The sequence below is a fragment of the Podarcis pityusensis genome, assembly GCF_964106645.2.
Source record: "Podarcis pityusensis genome assembly, chromosome: 13".
Classification (NCBI taxonomy): domain Eukaryota; kingdom Metazoa; phylum Chordata; class Lepidosauria; order Squamata; family Lacertidae; genus Podarcis; species Podarcis pityusensis.
Window position 1 is genome coordinate 27,673,634 of NC_138038.1, and position 20,075 is coordinate 27,693,708.

The 20,075-nt window shown below is 44.3% G+C and overlaps 3 protein-coding genes across 4 annotated transcripts; 2 read left to right on the top strand and 1 right to left on the bottom strand.

Moving 5' to 3' along the window:
• Positions 1-710: 710 nt before the first annotated feature.
• LOC308461470 (uncharacterized protein) lies at positions 711-6,281 on the bottom strand. Of its 2 annotated transcripts, XM_080978442.1 has the most exons (3): positions 6,150-6,281; positions 2,899-3,644; positions 711-1,483 (listed from the first exon to the last, which is right to left on the bottom strand). In XM_080978442.1, the coding sequence occupies exons 2-3, from the start codon at positions 3,499-3,501 to the stop codon at positions 773-775; spliced, it is 1,314 nt and encodes a 437-aa protein (XP_080834568.1). In that variant the 5' UTR covers positions 3,502-3,644; positions 6,150-6,281; the 3' UTR covers positions 711-772. The 2 variants fall into 2 exon arrangements, with proteins under 2 accessions (XP_080834568.1, XP_080834567.1); XM_080978441.1 differs by lacking the exon at positions 6,150-6,281 and having other exon boundaries at positions 2,899-5,324.
• Positions 6,282-9,751: 3,470 nt separating this feature from the next.
• Positions 9,752-12,354, top strand: LOC308461958 (olfactory receptor 6N2-like; the record flags this gene model as incomplete). The annotated part of the gene is made up of 2 exons (XM_080979128.1): positions 9,752-9,821; positions 11,383-12,354. The coding sequence occupies exons 1-2, from the start codon at positions 9,765-9,767 to the stop codon at positions 12,352-12,354; spliced, it is 1,029 nt and encodes a 342-aa protein (XP_080835254.1). The 5' UTR covers positions 9,752-9,764.
• Positions 12,355-15,464: 3,110 nt separating this feature from the next.
• On the top strand, positions 15,465-18,171 carry LOC308461480 (olfactory receptor 6N2-like). The gene is made up of 2 exons (XM_080978471.1): positions 15,465-15,666; positions 17,140-18,171. The coding sequence occupies exons 1-2, from the start codon at positions 15,610-15,612 to the stop codon at positions 18,100-18,102; spliced, it is 1,020 nt and encodes a 339-aa protein (XP_080834597.1). The 5' UTR covers positions 15,465-15,609; the 3' UTR covers positions 18,103-18,171.
• Positions 18,172-20,075: the final 1,904 nt, after the last annotated feature.

Here is a 20,075-nt window from a genome sequence, read left to right on the forward strand (position 1 = left end):
CCTCACATACCCAACTTTGGAATTCAAGAACCTGCCTTTTCCCCCTCAAGTCTTTAGATTGCTTGATTAAACGGAAAACAAATGCATGGCTAGCCAGTGTGTGGTACTTGGACCAGAGAAACCCGAGTTCCAATCCCCACACTACCATTACGCTCACAGAGCTATCCTGAGTCATTCCAAGGACCATTAACACCTAAAGAGGGCTACATTCTAAGGAATCATTCGCCTTAAAAACTGTGATTTGGAGTGAGGAATTAAAGCAACTCCTCTCCTTCCTCCAGCTAGTTGTGTTTCAGTCACCATGGTGCTAAGGGGTCAGAGGAGATGGCTTAATCAGAGCCCTTCCCTAGAGCAGGAGGAAGGGGCAGTGTGTTTCAATACCTTCGTTAACTTGTCTGTTATTTTTTCACAGGGAAGCTGTTGTTGTTTGTTTGTACATCTGGGGGCAGATGTCTTGCTCTTGTGGGGAGGTAGTATTACGAGTTTTAGGGTGGGGGCGAAGCAGGTTGTATGTGCACTTAACATTCATCTTTATGGCAGCAACACGTTAATTCAACTTGTGCAAATGGTATGAACTGTAATGATTTTTTAAAAACAGAAAAATGCAAAATATGGAATTTTAGGAATGAAGGGAAGGGGATCTGGCTTCATTAACCTGAGCTTTACTCAACGAGTGTAGATGGCGTACACACAAATGAAACGCATCAGCATAACCAAGGCAATTATATTTACAAAATAAATGCCAAACACACAGAAATGCAAAGTCCAGATCTCAGCATTCAGTATTTCCTGCCAGGTAACGTGAGATGGCATTGCGCACCTCCTCGCCTCCCGACTCACTGCTGGTTTCGTAGGAATGACAGTCCTCGTTATATGCTGCCAACAGTACGTGCTCAGAGATGTCCACACCTTCAGGAACAGCATGCCCCTTGGTCTCACAAATATTGTGCAGCACGACACACGCGGTGACCACCGCCAAAACGTTCTCCTCTGCTACTGGCAGCCTCGCAGTGAGGCAACGCCACCTTGCCTTGAGCCTGCCAAAGGCCTGCTGGACCACGCTGTGGCAGTGGTTGAAGGTCCTATTGTAGATGGTCTTCCTCTGGTCCAAGGGGCCTCCGTAGGGCTTCATGAGCCACTTCCGCATAGGGTAGGTGCTATGGGCGAGTATTAGAGGTGGGATTTCCACACCCTGTATGTTGATAGTTGGGTTCCCCGGGACAAAGGTGCCCTCGTCCATAGCCTGGCACAGTGCAGATTTGCGGAAGATCTGCACGTCGTCGTGTTTCTTCCCGCTCCATCCCACTTCGATGTTAGTAAAACGGCCGGTGTGGTCGGTTGTCCCTTGAAGCAGAATGGAACAGAAGTTCTTTGGCTTGTTGCACTCGTCTCCCGGACCCGTAGCGGCTATTATGGACAGATGCGTCAAGTCCATCGCGCCAACGCAGTGAGGGAATCCCATCTTCCTGAAACCATCCATGATCTGTAAGCGGCAACAAAGAAGTAGTAAATTTAAAAACGGTTGTTTTGTGGTTGTGCCAACAATTTCACCCCCAAAAAATGTCCACGCGGCACACCCACCACGTCAAAAAAAAGTCACAGTAATATGGCATAGTAGCAAGCTGTGTTCTTTTTTGTGCTGTGTAAGTATTTTTTACTAATTTTGCATTGCAAGTGCAAAACAGTAAAACACTGTTCAGGAAACAGGTACATTCCATATAAACTACAATGCAAATATATGTGAGTTTCTGCCCCATGTTCCCAAATTATTCTGTCCCACTGCATCAATCCATGCAGTTTTGAACAATTCAGTCGTTTTGTATGGGAAATCTCTTCCACATAATATAAAACATGGCAATAGGATTTCAGCAAGTGGTATTCTGACACCGCAACTGTTATGTTTTCATGCTTATATTAGTTTTATTAATGTACATTGAAATTTTATCTGTATAACTATATTATCTGTAAGCTGAATTGAGTCCCAGTCTGAGGAAAAGGTGGGATGATGATGATGGTGATGATGATAGTAAGCTGCCCAGGGAACATTTTGCTACACTGACTACTCCATAAGTGCCCACAGATACAATGGCAATTGCCGCATATAGTTAAAGGTAAAAGGTTGGACAGATGGCAAGAATAATATCAATTAGCATATGTTCTTACGCTATCGATCTTATTCTTGCCATCTGTCCAACTTTTTAGCTATAACTATAAACATACGTTTAAAGAAGATTGGAAAACGTTTATTGAATATATGGAAAATAATAGTGTACAGTGGTACCTCGGGTTAAGTACTTAATTCGTTCTGGAGGTCCGTTCTTAACCTGAAACTGTTCTTAACCTGAAGCACCACTTTAGCTAATGGCGCCTCCTGCTGCCGTTGGAGCATAATTTCTGTTCTCATCTCGAAGCAAAGTTCTTAACCCGACGTATTATTTCTGGGTTAGCGCAGTCTGTAACCTGAAGCGTATGTAACCTGAAGCGTATGTAATCCGAGGTACCACTGTATAGCTGAAAACGCTGGCAGCGTTAAGATAAATTCAACAGTAAGTTTTGACGGATGCAATAAATAAGTTTTGATGGATGCAGTAATGGAATACTGATTGGTATAGTTTTTGTTAAAGTATACAGGGATTTAAGATATGTAAAATGAAGCGTGGAAAGAGAAAAAGGGAAGTCGTTGATATCTTAAGGATGTAAAATGAGTATTTGAAATTGTAAAACAGAAAAATTATCTATCTATCTATCTATCTATCTATAGCTATTTTTCCTTTGCATTGTGCAACTCAACACACTCACACACCCTCCAGAAAATGCAGCAGTGTGGCACAGCAGTGTTAGTTTGAACCTGTGAAACTGCAGCAACTTTTTTAAAAACACATTTTAGAAAATCTTTACCTTCCAGTAGTCGCCCAAATAGATTGTCTTCTGGACGAGCAGGTGCTTGATGGCAAAGCACACCTCCAGAACGATCTCTCCCACCGTCGACCTCCCGACTCCAAACTGAGCAGCAACTTCGCGGTAGCACTTCAGATTAGAGAGCCACCACACGGCGATAGCGACCCGCTTCTCGACGGGGATGGCTTCCCGCATGATAGTTCTCTGCCTCTGGAGCTGGGGTCGGAGGACATCCGCAATTTCGAAGAGGGTCCCCCTGCTCATCTGGAAGCTCTCAATCCACGTTTCGTCGTCCCGGGTCCCCAGCATGGAACGCTCCCACCAATGCTGCTTGGTGGGGCAGACCCACCAGCGCCGCAATTTCGGCCCGCTTTCCAACAAGGTGACGATAGGAACCATATGTCTGCAGCTCCTCCTCCTCTGAATGATGCGCCTAGTCCTCAAGATGTGGTTCTGAATCGCCCGCCCTATCAGCACTCTCCTCCTCTGCCGCCTTCTGATACTCATAAGATAGGCGTTGCATCGGCTGATGGCTGAGTGGAGCACCGCAACCAACACCTCAAGGTGTAACTTCAGCAGCTGGAGCAACACATGAGTTTCCATGCTGCGCAAGGAGTGGAACGGTGTTGGAAGTCACAGGAGCAATGTTGAACGAAGGAGGTTTTTGAGTAGAGGTTGAGTGACCTTCTGTCATGGATGCTTCAGTTGAGATTCCTGCATTGCAGCGGGTTAAAACAGGGGTGGATCTACACAAAGGGGAAAACCCCCCGCAATATATGTCAGAAATTAAATCATTATAACAAAAAAAAAGGGGGGGACCTCGCAATGGAAAATCGCGAAGATAATTTTTTGCTCTACAGCACCATCTAGTGTTGCATGTTTATAACGCATTCATAGCAGTTTTTTTTACTAATGTAGATGAGTCCTAGATGACCCAACTCTACAATTCTGTGAGTCTAAGAATTGCACACTTCTGCTGTAAAACAAATTATGTGGGCAATGGTATATCAAGGTGAAACCTGGCTACTTCTCATCCAACTTTGCCCACTGGTGTGGATAGCATATGGTAAAATGTTAGCAAAAACACATTATAAAGGAGCATATCGGTCTGTCTTAATGCTAAGCCACGGTTTGTTTCACAAACCACAAGTTGTCTCACAGATGATCAAACAAACCAGTTTGCTTCTCCAGTTTGCTTTATTTTCCAGCTACTCTTGCCCCATACCTTTGCTTTCTTAATTTTTTTTTATTCCTTGTTCACTTTTCTGAATTACAACCAAAAAACCAAAAACAAACATGCATCAAGTCATAATTAAAACAAGCCAAGATTTATAAGCCAACAAGCTGTGGCTTCAGATGATGGCTTGATGGCAATAAAGAAACCATAGTTAAGCCATAGGACATGGTTCACATGTAATGCCACACCATCATGTAATAAAACACAGTTCCACAAATTAAGGTTTAGTGTTATGTGTGAACCAGACTGACGCCTTCTACACACTGATGACAAGGAGAATGAGGCCTTATGTAGCACTGTCTCCTCCAGATGTTGTTGGATTCCCATAACCCCTGACCACTGGGCATGCTGGCTGGGAGTGATGAGAACCGTAGCCTAGCAACATCAAGTTAGCTGCACTTGCAGAAGAGGCTTACAGTCTAACGCTTCCTGTGGACAATTCAGCATCCTTCCTGATTTGCTTTACCCTGCGGCTAACTATTTACTGTGCTTTCCTTTGGATTTACTTATGGGGCACTTACACAACAAAGAGCATTCATCCTGATTTACTCCTGGTGTGTTTACATGCCTTCCCATTCATCATTTGCTCACCCCACACTTCTCTGTGCATTACACTGTCAGTTCCCTAACTGCAGAAGATCCATTTTTATTCATTTTTAAGCGGGGTTTCTTGCACTAGGACAACAGTGTACCTAAATTTACGCAGGAACCCCTCCTGTGACACACAGAGAGTCTGGAGGCACTTAAATACAGACACGGCCATCAACAGAGGAAATGGGAGCCAGCAAGTTGGTTATAAGAAGCAGGAAGAGGAAGATTGCGTGATTATTTCCGCTATGCCTACTTTTTGGCTCAGTTACAACATATAGAGTACAGGGGATGGAGCGATGATTCCAGAAGGAACAGGAAGCGGGAAACCTCCCCTTCCTATTTCTCCAGGAGTGTGTCAAGGCAGGCGGTGGGTAGGCTACAATCTCCCTCAGCGCTGGCAGGACCTTAGGCCGTTTAAAGAGCTGCCAGGGGGGAAGGTGAGGAATTGATCCTGTCCCCAGAGAGGGACTCCTCAACCCCTGCTGTCTTGTGATCAAGAAGCAATACCAAGTTCCAGGACTGGGTTTGTGTGCATGGGCGTAGTTGGGGGTGGGTGGGGATCAGCGGCTCCCAGCCTAAATCAAGTAAATAAATAAAAGTGCTTAACTGACCAATTGCATCGCAAATAGCTTGGTTCTGCCCCCCGCCCAACATAAACCCTGCCCACCCACCCTTAAATAAATCCTGGCTACGCCCATGTTTTTTTTTATTTGTGTGTGTGTGTGTGTGTGTGTGTAAATAAGAAAAATACCAAAACACAGGATTTTGGCTCTTTGGACCAGCGCTACCCCGGCGCCCTTTTCTGCTGCTGCGCGGCAACTTTCTTCCCAGTTCAGTGGCAACCGCGGCTTGACCTTCCCACTCTCCTCCATCATAATAAATTGGAAGGGAGGCGGGAGAAAGAGAGATCGAGATCAGACCCCCCCTCCCCACACTCACTGTTAGGCTTGGAGGGAGGGAGGCAGCTGCCTGACTCCCCACACTCCCCCCCTCCAAATCTGCACTGCTCTTCCGCCTGCGTCTGCCATCGCTGTTGCTGATCCAACGAGGGAGCATTTGTCTGCACACACAAACGCTTGCAAAAGTTATTTCTTTTTTAATGCATTGGGTAAGGATCGCTTCAAGGATCCGGCACGCCCCCTCCCCGCTTCTCTCATCCCCCAATATCGGGATCCATTTCTCTTTTGGACAGCAGGCACCACTTTACCCCGCCCCAGCTCGAAAAACGGGATGGCGACAACCCCAAAAAAGCACCCCAGACAGAAGCATCACAGCGGATCCCGCTCAACGCCCCAGACTGCCGCGGCGAAGGGCGGGTCTTCCGGAGGACCTTTGAAATTTGGGCTCTTCTCTAACCAAGGCTCGCCTTCACCTAATCCCGCCGAAGGATTCGCGGGTTCAAGGAGATCCCCCCTTTCCTTACCTGCGTTCCGAGGGAAGTGCGCAAGCGCGATCCCTCCTCCTTCTCCCGAAAGGCGCCGCTTTGCGATCTGCGTGCTTTGCTCAATGAGGGCGTGGGGTGGGGATTCCTCCCCATGCTCCCTTGCTTAGGGTCGTTGCCGGGGTTCCTTTTTCTTTTTCGGTCACTCTCGTACCCTAATTGGATTGTGATCTTCTGAACCGTTTGCCGAGCTAATCTCATCAAGAGATGTAAACATGATCTAGGCCAGCGATTTGTTATTTTTTACTTTTGCAGTGCAGATTCCTGGCTTTTCTGAACCAAGCCTTCTTCAAATGGGGAAGCAAAGTGAAAACCCACAGAAGGTCTTTAGTGGGGACAGGGCACCCTGGTCCACCTAGGCGGGTAGCCTACCTGGTGTTTTCTTTACCTTGCTTCACCATTTACTTGTCTGTTAGGTTGCTTCAGGTGAGCAGAAAACAACAGAAATATTTAGGAAAGTTAACTTTCGGTTTATTTCCCCCATTGTTATTTTAATTAAGAGATTCCACACAAGGATGTACAAATAGAGAGACAGGTTTTGGAGCATCAAACAGCGTTTCAGACAAGTTTTCTGTGGAATGTAATAAAATACCAAATCACTTAAACCCTGTTTTTATTACAGTGACTAACAAGAGATATTAAATTATAAATATAAAATGTTTTTATTGATTGGATTATATTTATTTATTATTACAAATAATAAATTAATGTATCTGTTTTGTTAGTTGCTATGATAAATACAGCACTGAGAATATCTGAAAATCATTTGAAACACACACACACACACACACACACACACACACAGAACAACACCTATGCTTCCACGACAGCCAGTTAGTGGCCAAAGAAAAAGGCCAAAGAAGAAAGTTTGCTTGCTGGTGACAGGAAAGCAGACTAGGGCCAACATGGTCTCCAAACACAAAGAACAACACCTACTGAAATATACTCAGAGTCGAGAGTGGATTTCATGCTCTTTATTCAGCTCATAGTGGTGAGGAGGAAAATGAAAGTCCCCCCAATATGCTGATGACACTCAGCTCTACCTGCTGATGGATGGCCACACCGACTCGGCCCCGAACACACTGACCAGATGCTTGGAAGCTGTGGCTGATGGTTTCGTGGGAGCCGATTGAAACTAAATCCTTCGAAGACAGAGGTCCTATGGCTAGGTCGGGATGGCATGGGGATGAGGGACCAACTCCCTTCTCTTGTGGAGGCCCAATTAGTGCCATTGCCTTCCGTTAAGAGTTCGGGTGTAATCCTTGACGCCTCCCTTTCCATGGAGGCGCAAGTTACAGCAACAGCCATGGCAACTTTTTTCCACCTTCGCCGCATCAAGCAGTTGGTCCCTTACCTTTCCTGCCCCGACCTGGCCACAGTGATCCATGCGACGGTCATCTCCAGACTTGACTACTGTAATTCGCTCTACGCGGGGCTGCCCTTGAAGCTGTCCCAGAAACTCCAGCGGGTACAGAATGCTGCAGCGAGGCTCCTCACGGGGTCTCTGCCATGGGAGCATATTCACCCAGTGCTTTTCAAGCTGCACTGGCTCCCGGTGGAGTACAGGGTCAGATTTAAGGTGCTGCTTTTGACCTTTAAAGCCCTTCACGGCCTAGGACCCTCGTACCTACGGGACCGCCTCTCCTGGTATGCCCCACGGAGAGCCTCAAGGTCCATAAATAACAACACCCTAGTGGTCCCAGGCCCTAAGGAAGTTAGATTGGCTTCAACCAGAGCCAGGGCCTTTTCAACTCTGGCTCCGGCCTGGTGGAACGCTCTGCCTCATGAGACCAGGGCCCTGCAGGATCTGATTTCTTTCCGCAGGGCCTGTAAGACAGAGTTGTTCCGTCTGGCCTTTGGCTTGGAGCCAGTTTGATTCCCTCCCTCCCTCTCTTTTTTCTTTTCCTTCTCCTCCTGCAATGAGGCTTCATTTTAATATTTTAATGTTCCATTATTTTAATGTTGTATTTTATTTTTGTTTTTAAGTTGTAATCATTCATCTTGTTTTTATTATTGCTTGTAAGCCGCTCTGAGCCCGGCCTTGGCTGGGGAGGGCGGGGTATAAATAAAAATTATTATTATTATTATTATTATTATTATTTACACAATGGGCTGCACGTGATTGGCTAATTCCGGAATTCTCCTGTAGGCCAATCAGGTTGTGGATACACTTCCATCTGGAGCTGGATTGGGTGGCTCCTGCAGACCAATCGTACTGCTGCATTGTTCTAGGACCAATCAGACTGCTGCATTCTGAATCCTATTGTTCTGGGACCAATCAGACTGCTGTATTTTGGATCCTATTGTTCTAGGACCAATCAGACTGCTGCATTTTGGATCCTATTCAACTCCGTACATAGCACCTACCCTCAAACTCGGCCCTCCAGATGTTTTGAGACTACAGTTCTAATCATCCCTGACCACTGGTCCTGCTAGCTAGGGATCATGGGAGTTGTAGGGCAAAAACATCTGAAGGGCCGAGTTTGAGGAAGCCTGCCAAAGAAAAAAGCCTGTTGGAAGAAAAAAAAAGTTTGCTTGCTGGTGAAAACAGAGAGAGGGGGAGAGAGAGAGAGAGAGAGAGAGAGAGAGAGAGAGAGACAGCGCAACACCAATGCTGCCCCGACAGCCATTTAGTGGCCAAAGAAAAAGGCCTGTCAGAACAAAAAAGTTTGCTTGCTGGTGACAGGAAAGCAGACTAGGGCCAGTCTAGTCTCCCTTGGAAGGTAGTTCCACAATCTGGGAACAGCCACCAAGAAGGCCCCCTCTTATCTTCACCAAAAGTACCTGTGAGTGAGATGGGACTGAGAGAAAGACTTTCCCAGAATATCTCAAAGCCGAGAAGAATCATACAGAGAGAGATGGTCATTCAGATAGCATGAACGCAATTTGTATAGAGCTTTGTAGGTCATAACCAAAGCTTTGAATGGCACCTGGAAACGGACTGGTAGCCAGTGGGGTTTTTGAAACAAGGTGTTTCTGTTCTCCCTTATGGTACTCAATTGAGCATCAAGTCCTAGCAGGAAACAGGACTGGTTGAAGGCATGGCAATGTGGGATGAGTTCAAGGCAGCTGGATTAGCTGTATGATAAGGACTAGTTGGCCCTATGGGGGGGGGGACAGTTTCCTCTTCCCTCTTGGAGGCCACAGGGTCTCTGATTATCAACATCAGGATATATTTTTGGATTACAGCAATGCTAGGCGAAAAGGCCAGGGAAGTATGGAGTCTTTGCTGTGGGTATTCAAGAGAAGTTTAGTTATGGAATATCCATCCACAATGCTTAGTAAGGTGGAAGCTTGAAGTTCTGAAAATTATAAAAATTACGTAGTGTGTATTTGTTTGTTGAAGGAGGATCGCTTTTTAACACCCAGACTTAAGTTGATACTGATCTACTTGTCAAACCATTGGAGAGTTACAGCGCCAGCTGTGGCTGTAGAGACCAATATGGGAGAGACTACAGGTGCACCATGGCATTTCTTTTCTCTGAACTCTTCAGCGCATTTACTCACAAACTCAGTGGGAATTACTACTCCCTGATGTTTGTGTTGTGTGAATTGCAGCCCAGAGGCTCCTGTGGTGTGTGAAAAAGAGTCAGCCTAATGTTTGGTGCCTCCAGAGTTTTTGGATCCAATTTCTTGCAGTCAAAAATCCTCCAGGTATAGTTGGACTTTAGGAGATATTTAAATTTATACTCAATAGGGTATGTTTATTTCCTGGGGAAACAGTTTTGTTCTGAAGAATAATAAAAAACAAGGGAGTAATAATAAACAAGGGATGGCCACAGGGGTCTTGGAAAGGTATAATATTTTCCCATTGTGGACGAGGGGATTGGTACACCTAAAGGATTGTCTTACTTCTCTACACGCCGAATCAAAATCACTGCATTCTGCAGGAGATGTTATCCTGCAGCACTGTCTGAACTTTCTGCACAATATCAGAATTGAGCCTTTGCCATTGGAGCATCTACTCCTTGGAACATTAAACATTAAACATCAGAGAGGCACCATCACTGTTGTTTTCTCGGCACCTGCCAAAGATGTTCTTCTTTCAACAACTCTTCTAAATTAAGGTATTTGTCAATGTTGGTATCTGTATTGGATGTAATTGGTATGTTACGTAAGTCCTGTTGCTGTTTTAAATTTTCAACTTACCTAATTATCTACCTATATATCCACACACACAATATTTTATATTTACATTATTTTATGTATGTTTTTGTAACATTGTAAAGCACGTTGGGATGCAATTTATGGGTGAGACATTATTAGTATTATATCTTCTGAAAGCATTGAGGAAATAATTCATCAGGCCTCCAGTCTCTGCTTCTTAATCTGGAATGTTTGAGAACTGGCTGTGGTTTGTTAGAGGTGGAAAGAAAGACAAGCTGTATACACTCAGAGGCACTGTCATCACTCCCCAGATGCTATAGAGTCCTGGCATTGAAAGCAGAGTAAACACACAGCTCCCTTTGAAGAAAAGAGATGAACCCATTTCAGTTCCAGGTACCATGTGCAATTTCTACTTTCCTGTCTCTTGTGATTGGTGGGAGGTGGCCAGCTGCGCCCCATCCTATTCTTGTGCACTACGTTTGCCTTCAGTGACTGTGCCCATCACTTTCAGCAGGGAGGGAGCACAGCAGTGCACAGCCTTTATTAACCATCGCTTCTAATACTAGGACACTGGTGGCACTGCGGTGTAAACCACTGAGCTTCTTGGGTTTGCTAATAAGAAGGTCGGCGGTTCAAATCCCTGTGACGGGGTGAGCTCACGTTGCTCTGTCCCAGCTCCTGCCAACCTAGCGGTTCGAAAGCACGCCATTGCAAGTGTGGCGGAAAGGTAAACGGCGTTTCCATGCACTCTGGTTTCTGTCACAGTTGTTTAGTCCTGCTGGCCACATGACCCGGAAAGCACCAAGTAAAAGAAATGTTCCTTTTCTCCTCCTATCCCCAACCCACTGTTCTTTCCAATCGTATCTGAGAATGGAAGTATGTGGTTTTATGTAATTGACACACAGATCCCCCCCAAAATTCTGGAACTTTTGTTAAAAAGATTGACCCGTACTATACTATTTGTGTGGTCATAATGATCCTTGCAAGCTTCGGGGAATGGTATCTTTCAAGTTACAGGGAAATGCAGTGAAAGTCTGAGGCATACAAGAACTCCATGACCTTCCATTTGCCAGCCTCCCGTCTTCATAGATTTTATTTCCTATTCTAGATTAGCCTACCTATGATGCAGGTCGAAGCTATGAATGGCACTTCAGTGTCTGAGTTTGAGCTTGATGGGTTCCTCAACTTGGGCGACTATGGCATACTCTTCTTTGCCATCTTCTTGGTGACCTACCTGCTCATCCTCAGTGCCAATGCTCTCATCTTAAGCCTCATCTCTGCCACTCCTCGTCTTCACGTCCCCATGTATTTCTTCATTGCTGTCCTGGCCACCTTGGAGATATTCTATACCACCGTTACCATGCCCAGGGTGCTGGTGGACTTTCTGAGGAGCAAGAAGTCCATTTCCTTGAGCAGCTGTCTTCTGCAAATCTATTTCTTCCACAGCTTGGGTATCTCAGAGGCCTGCTTGCTTGCAGTGATGGCTTACGACCGGTTCTTAGCCATCTGTGCCCCATTAACTTATATGACCAAGATGACGCCCAAACTTTGTGTTCAGCTCATGCTGGGATGCTGTGCGTGTGGTTTTGTGTGTCCTTTGCCGGAGATTGTTCTGACTTCCAGATTGCCCTTCTGTGGGCCTAGTCATATAGATCATATATTCTGTGACTTCCCCCAGGTGATTAGTCTTGCTTGCACAGACATATCAACCAGCATTGTGTTGGATTTCTCCCTCCATGCCATTGTCATCCTGGGCCCCATCTTCCTCATCCTCCTCTCATACATGAAGATACTGAAAGTCATTGTTAAGATCAATAGCTCGGAGGGGCGCCAGAAGGCTTTTTCCACCTGTGCCTCCCACCTCATTGTGGTCCTTACTTTTTTTGGAACGACTGGCTTCATGTACATGCACTTGACATGGATGGGATCGGGACGTTATGACAAGATCGTTGCAGTCATCTATGCCTTTATTATTCCTCTCTTCAACCCCATCATCTACTCTCTGAGAAACAAAGAAATCAGGGATGTGATCAGAAAGATTGTTAGTTTCCCTGCTTTGGCATGCATCAGCAACATGTGAGTTGGTATATGAACTTCCTGGGACATCAGGAAGTCATCCACGATCAAAAGTCCTGCTCACCCAGCGATTGTTGCTGTAATTCCTATTTTTGAAAATAAAAGAAAAAAGATGAATGTCTAACAAAATATATTTCCACAGTTTCACTTGTAAGGAAAAGGGAGAGCGATTCAAATAAGAAGAAACAGAATTCAAACTTTCTTATCTCCCTTTGGAATTTTGCATGTAACATGTATGTAATATCTAGATTTACATATGCATACATTTGTGAACGTCAGCATGTAATGTTGCACCTCAGCATGCATGGTCCACAATTGTGAAGCTCTTAATACTCTATTGTACCAATTTAAATGTAGCACCGTTCCTACAAAGAAACATGGCATTCTATGACACGGTATGCATTACCAGCTTAAAATGCAGTCTGGATGCAAGCTCGCTGCGGTGTGTGGGGGGGGGGGGGATGCCTCAAAATGCATCATTTCTTAAGGGAAGCATCAATACGCTATTAGTCAGAAGACAGTGTGCTGTTAGTTAGTACACTACACATAGTGTGTATACAAGCAGAAACAAATCTGAACACTTAACAAAGTTGTGCTGGTGTGAACAGCTGAAGGGGACGGAGTTATGAATTGCAAGGGGGTATAGGACTTCACTGCGTTCTAAAGTGATAATTTGTGCACACCCTAAGTCTAGAAACTGACTACATGTCTGCAACTCAAGCCTATATTTTACTTCTTTGTTTGTCCTCACTCCCCACCCCGTGACTTGCTTTGTATGATATCTTGCTTGACGAAGAGTTCTGCAGCACTCCAAAGCCTGCAACTCTTTAGTGGCATGTTGCTTGGTCCTAATAAAGGTATTGCCCGATTGAGGACGTTAAAGGAAAAGGTGCTGTTTTGTTTTTTAATCCCTATGCACTCAAGAGCATATGCATATATATGCATGCTCACACCCTGGAGTTAGCAGATAAGAAATAAACACTAGATCAGGGGCTCCCAAACCACTTTGGGCCACAGCCCCCTTGGTCCCATAAACTCATCCCCAGTGCCTTCTAATCTATAAAAAGCATTATTCAGAATAGCGGTTTGCACCACGGTAACAATTAATTTCACATTTGTTCAAAATCCAATTAAAATATTTCGTTCAACTGATTAAACCAATTTGATGGACTCAGTCTAGTGATACCAGCTTTTCGAAGTCTGATAGTCATTTACACCTCCAATGCCACCCCCACTTGTCTCGTAGCACCCACTGTGTAATCCCATCACCACAACCCGGGGTGGATAAGTGCCCACTTTGAGAAGCATGGCAAAGAGCTTTCCAAACCGTGTGTCATGACACACAAACCCATCTCAAACACACATGCCCATTCATGCACAGGCTCACAAAGACATGTAACAATGTACATGTGGAATGTAAGAAGAAGAAGAAGAGTTTGGATTTGATATCCCGCCTTTCACTCCCCTTCAGGAGTCTCAAAGCGGCTAACATTCTCCTTTCCCTTCCTCCCCCACAACAAACACTCTGTGAGGTGAGTGAGGCTGAGAGACTTCAAAGAAGTGTGACTGGCCGAAGGTCACCCAGCAGCTGCATGTGGAGGAGCGGAGACGCGAACCCGGTTCCCCAGATTACGAGACTACCGCTCTTAACCACTACACCACACTGGTGAAATCACTAAAACCCTGTATTTATTACAGTGACTAACAAAGGAGAGATATTAAATTATAAATATAAAATGTTTTTTATTGATTGGCTCATATTTGTTTATTATTTAAAATAAGAATTTAATGTCTGTTTTGTTAGTTGGTATTATAGATACAGCACAGAGAATCTCTGAAAATCATTTGAAAACATACACACAAACACACACACACACAGAGAGAGAGAGAGAGAGAGAGAGAGAGAGAGAGAACAACATCAATGCTGCCACAACATCCATTTAGTGGCCAAAGAAAAAGGCCTGTCAGAACAAAAAAAATTGCTTGCTGGTGACAGGAAAGCAGACTAGGGCCAGTCTAGTCTCCCTTGGAAGGTAGTTCCACAATCTGGGAACAGCCACCAAGAAGGCCCCCTCTTATCTTCACCAAAAGTACCTGTGAGTGAGATGGGACTGAGAGAAAGTCTCTCCCATATTGGTCTCTACAGCCACAGCTGGCGCTGTAACTCTCTGATGCTGGCGCTGTAACTCCCCAATGTAACTCTCTCAAAGCCGAGCAGAATCATATAGAGAGAGAGATGCTCATTCAGACAGCCTGAACTCAATCTGTATAGGGCTTTGTAGGTTATAACCAAAGCGTTGAATGGTGCCTGGAAATGGACCAGAAGCCAGTGGAGATTTTTGAAACAAGAGCTTTCTGTTCTCCATTATGGTACTCAATTGAGCATCAAGTCCTAGCAGGAAACAGGACAGGCTGGAGGCATGGCAATGTGGGATGAGTTCAAGGCTGCTGGATTGGCTGTATGATAAGGAGTTGGCCCTGTGGAGGGGAACAGTTTCCTCTCCCCTCTCGGAAGCTCCAAAAAAGGGTCTCTGATTCAACATCAGGATATATTTTTTGATTTCAGCAATGCTAGTTGAAAAGACCAGGGAAGTGTGGAATCTTTGCTGTGAGTATTCAAGAGAAGCAGTCTAGTTATGGAATATCCATCCATAATGCTTAGTAAGGGGGAAGATTGAAGTTCTGAAAGTTATGAAAATTACGTAGTGTGTGTGTTTGTTAAAGGAGGATCGTTTTTAACACCCAGACTTAAGTTGATGCTGATCTATTGGAAGGGGTGGGGTAGGAAACATTAGCTTACATTGCTCTTTTGGGATATTTGTTTTGATTATTCATTTGTTTCCTGCTTTCTTTGCTTTTTAAAAAACATCCTTCAAGTAAGGTGCATGACAACTACCCAAATTGACTATTTTTAAAGCTCCCTCATTAATTATAAGAGCAAACCTTTTCGGATGAGAGACATTCCTTTCAAGTGATTAGCAGCCCACTCCTAAGTAAATTTTTGTGTTGGCATCTCGGGAGACAAGTGAATAGTGTGCCTTCTGGGATAAAGTCAAACCAATGGAGAGTTACAGCGCCAGTTGTGGCTGTAGAGACCAATATGGGAGAGACAAAAGGTGCACCATGGCATTTCTTTTCTCTGAACTCTTCAGCGCATTTACTCACAAATAAACTCAATGGGATTTACTACTCCCTGATGAGTCTGTTGTGTGAATTGCAGCCCAGAGGCTCCTGTGGTGTGTGAAAAAGAGTCAGCCTAATGTTTGGTGCCTCCAGAGTTTTTGGATCCAATTTCTTGCAGTCAAAAATCCTCAAGGTATAGTTGCATTTTAGGAGATATTTATTTATTTATTTATTTATTTATTTATTTATTTATTTATTTATTTTTATACTCAATAGGGTATGTTGATTTCCTGGGGAAACGGTTTTGTTCTCAAGAGCTATAGTCTGAGGAATAATAAACAAGGGATGTCCACAGGGGTCTTGGATATGAATTATATTTTCCCATTGTGGACGAGGGGATTGGTACACCTAAAAGATTGTCTCACTTCTGTACACGCCGAACCAAAATCACTGCATTCTGCAGGAGAAGGCACCCTGTAGGTACTGTTTGAACATTCTGCACAATATCAGAATTGAGCCTTTGCCATTGGAGCATCTACTCCTTGGAACTCCCATTAAACATCAGAGAGGCAGCATCACTGTTGTTTTCTCGTCACCATCCAAAGATGTTCTTCTTTCAACAAGTCTTCTAAATTAAGGTATTTGTCAATGTTGGTATCTGTATTGGATATAATTGGTATGTTATGTATGTCCTGTTGCTGTTTTAAATTTTCAACTTACCTAATTATCTATCTATGTATCCACACACACACAATATTTTATATTTACATTATTTTATGTATGTTTTTATTACATTGTAAATCACTTTGGGGTGCCTCATGGGATGCAATTCATGGGTGAGACATTATTATTATTATTATTATTATTACCATTATTATTATTATATCTTCTGAAAGCGTTTAGGAAATAATTCATCTGGCCTCCAGTCTCTGCTTCTTAATCTGGAATGTTTGAGAACTGGCTGTGGTTTGTTAGAGGTGGAAAGAAAGACAAGCTGTATACACTCAGAGGCACTGTTATCACTCCCCAGATGCTATAGAGTCCTGGCACTGAAAGCAGAGTAAACACACAGCTCCCTTTGTAGAAAAGAGATGAACCCATTTCAGTCCCAGGTACCATGTGCAATTTCTACTTTCCTGTCTCTTGTGATTGGTGGGAGGTGGCCAGCTGCACCCCATCCTATTCTTGTGCACTACGTTTGCCTTCAGTGACTGTGCCCATCACTTTCAGCAGGGAGGGAGCACAGCAGTGCACAGCCTTTATTAACCATCGCTTCTAATACTAGGACACTGGTGGCACTGCGGTCTAAACCACTGAACCTCTTGGTTTAGTCCTGCTGGCCACATGACCCGGAAAGCACCAAGTAAAAGAAATGTTCCTTTTCCCCTCCCACCCCCAACCCACTGTTTTTTCCAATCATATCTGAGAATGGAAGTATGTGGTTTTATGTAATTGACACACAGATCCCCCAAAAGATTCTGGAGCTTTTGTTAAAAAGATTGAACTGTACTATACTATTTGTGTGGTCATAATAATCCTTGCAAACTTCAGGGAATGGTATCTTTCAAGTTACAGGGAAATGCTGTGAAAGTCTGAGGCAGACATGAACTCCATGCCCTTCTATTCGCCAGCCTCTCATCTTCATAGATTTTATTTCCTATTCTAGATTAGCCTACCTATGATGCAGTTCGAAGCTATGAATGGCACTTCAGTGTCTGAGTTTGAGCTTGATGGGTTCCTCAACTTGGGCGACTACGGCATACACCTCTTTGCCATCTTCTTGGTGACCTACCTGCTCATCCTCAGTGCCAATACTCTTATCTTAAGCCTCATCTCTGCCACTCCTCGCCTTCATGTCCCCATGTATTTCTTCATTGCTGTCCTGGCCACCTTGGAGGTGTTCTATACTACCATTACCATGCCCAGGGTGCTGGTGGACCTTCTGAGGAGCAAGAAGTCCATTTCCTTCAGGAGCTGCCTTCTGCAAATCTATTTCTTCCACGGTGTGGGTATCTCAGAGGCCTGCTTGCTCGCAGTGATGGCTTACGACAGGTACTTAGCCATCTGTGCCCCGTTAAACTATTTGACCAAGATGACGCCCCAACTTTGCATTCAGCTTGTGCTGGGATGCTGTGCGTGTGGTTTTGCATGCCCTTTGCCGGAGATTGTTCTGACTTCCAAGTTGCCCTTCTGTGGGCCTAGTCATATAGATCATATATTCTGTGACTTCCCCCAGGTGATCAGTCTTGCTTGCACAGACATATCAACCAGCATCATGTTGGATTTTGCCCTCCACACCATCGCCATCCTGGCCCTCATCTTCCTCATCCTCCTCTCATACATGAAGATACTGAAAGTCATTGTTAAGATCAATAGCTCGGAGGGGCGCCAGAAGGCTTTTTCCACCTGTGCCTCCCACCTCATTGTGGTCTTTACTTTTTTTGGAACGACTGGCTTCATGTACATGCACTTGACATGGATGGGATCGGGACGTTATGACAAGATCGTTGCAGTCATCTGCGCCTTTTTTATCCCTCTCTTCAACCCCATCATCTATTCTCTGAGAAACAAAGAAATCAGAGATGTGATCAGAAAGACTGTTGGGTTTCCATGTGCCAGCAACATATGAGGTGGTTTCTGAACTTCTTGGGACATCAGGAAGTCATTTCACGATCAAAAGCCCTGCTCACCCAGCGATTGTTGCTGTAATTACTATTTTTGAAAATAAAAGAAAAAAGATGAATGTCTAACAAAATATATTTCCACAGTTTCACTTGTAAGGAAAAGGGAGAGCGATTCAAATAAGAAGAAACAGAATTCAAACTTTCTTATCTCCCTTTGGAATTTTGCATGTAACATGTATGTAATATCTAGATTTACATATGCATACATTTGCGAACGTCAGCATGTAATGTTGCACCTCAGCATGCATGGTCCACAATTGTGAAGCTCTTAATACTCTATTGTACCAATTTAAATGTAGCACCGTTCCTACAAAGAAACATGGCATTCTATGACACGGTATGCATTACCAGCTTAAAATGCAGTCTGGATGCAAGCTCGCTGCGGTGTGTGGGGGGGGGGGGATGCCTCAAAATGCATCATTTCTTAAGGGAAGCATCAATACGCTATTAGTCAGAAGACAGTGTGCTGTTAGTTAGTACACTACACATAGTGTGTATACAAGCAGAAACAAATCTGAACACTTAACAAAGTTGTGCTGGTGTGAACAGCTGAAGGGGACGGAGTTATGAATTGCAAGGGGGTATAGGACTTCACTGCGTTCTAAAGTGGTAATTTGTGCACACCCTAAATCTAGAAACTGACTACATGTCTGCAACTCAAGCCTATATTTTACTTCTTTGTTTGTCCTCACTCCCCACCCCGTGACTTGCTTTGTATGATATCTTGCTTGACGAAGAGTTCTGCAGCACTCCAAAGCCTGCAACTCTTTAGTGGCATGTTGCTTGGTCCTAATAAAGGTATTGCCCGATTGAGGACGTTAAAGGAAAAGGTGCTGTTTTGTTTTTTAATCCCTATGCACTCAAGAGCATATGCATATATATGCATGCTCACACCCTGGAGTTAGCAGATAAGAAATAAACACTAGATCAGGGGCTCCCAAACCACTTTGGGCCACAGCCCCCTTGGTCCCATAAACTCATCCCCAGTGCCTTCTAATCTATAAAAAGCATTATTCAGAATAGCGGTTTGCACCACGGTAACAATTAATTTCACATTTGTTCAAAATCCAATTAAAATATTTCGTTCAACTGATTAAACCAATTTGATGGACTCAGTCTAGTGATACCAGCTTTTCGAAGTCTGATAGTCATTTACACCTCCAATGCCACCCCCACTTGTCTCGTAGCACCCACTGTGTAATCCCATCACCACAACCTGGGGTGGATAAGTGCCCACTTTGAGAAGCATGGCAAAGAGCTTTCCAAACCGTGTGTCATGACACACAAACCCATCTCAAACACACATGCCCATTCATGCACAGGCTCACAAAGACATGTAACAATGTACATGTGGAATGTAAGAAGAAGAAGAAGAGTTTGGATTTGATATCCCGCCTTTCACTCCCCTTCAGGAGTCTCAAAGCGGCTAACATTCTCCTTTCCCTTCCTCCCCCACAACAAACACTCTGTGAGGTGAGTGAGGCTGAGAGACTTCAAAGAAGTGTGACTGGCCGAAGGTCACCCAGCAGCTGCATGTGGAGGAGCGGAGACGCGAACCCGGTTCCCCAGATTACGAGACTACCGCTCTTAACCACTACACCACACTGGCGAAATCACTAAAACCCTGTATTTATTACAGTGACTAACAAAGGAGAGATATTAAATTATAAATATAAAATGTTTTTTATTGATTGGCTCATATTTGTTTATTATTTAAAATAAGAATTTAATGTCTGTTTTGTTAGTTGGTATTATAGATACAGCACAGAGAATCTCTGAAAATCATTTGAAAACATACACACAAACACACACACACACACACACACACACACACAGAGAGAGAGAGAGAGAGAGAGAGAGAACAACATCAATGCTGCCACAACATCCATTTAGTGGCCAAAGAAAAAGGCCTGTCAGA

Bases quoted from the DNA above. Each gene is read 5' to 3' on its own strand.
- LOC308461470 (XM_080978442.1), bottom strand. From the start codon at position 3,501: ATGGAAACTCATGTGTTGCTCCAGCTGCTGAAGTTACACCTTGAGGTG. The intron at 1,484-2,898 runs GTAAAGATTTTC...TGCCGCTTACAG, and splicing joins ATTTGGGCGACTACTGGAAG to ATCATGGATGGTTTCAGGAA.
- LOC308461480 (XM_080978471.1), top strand. From the start codon at position 15,610: ATGTTTGGTGCCTCCAGAGTTTTTGGATCCAATTTCTTGCAGTCAAAA. The intron at 15,667-17,139 runs GTATAGTTGCAT...TTCCTATTCTAG, and splicing joins TGCAGTCAAAAATCCTCAAG to ATTAGCCTACCTATGATGCA.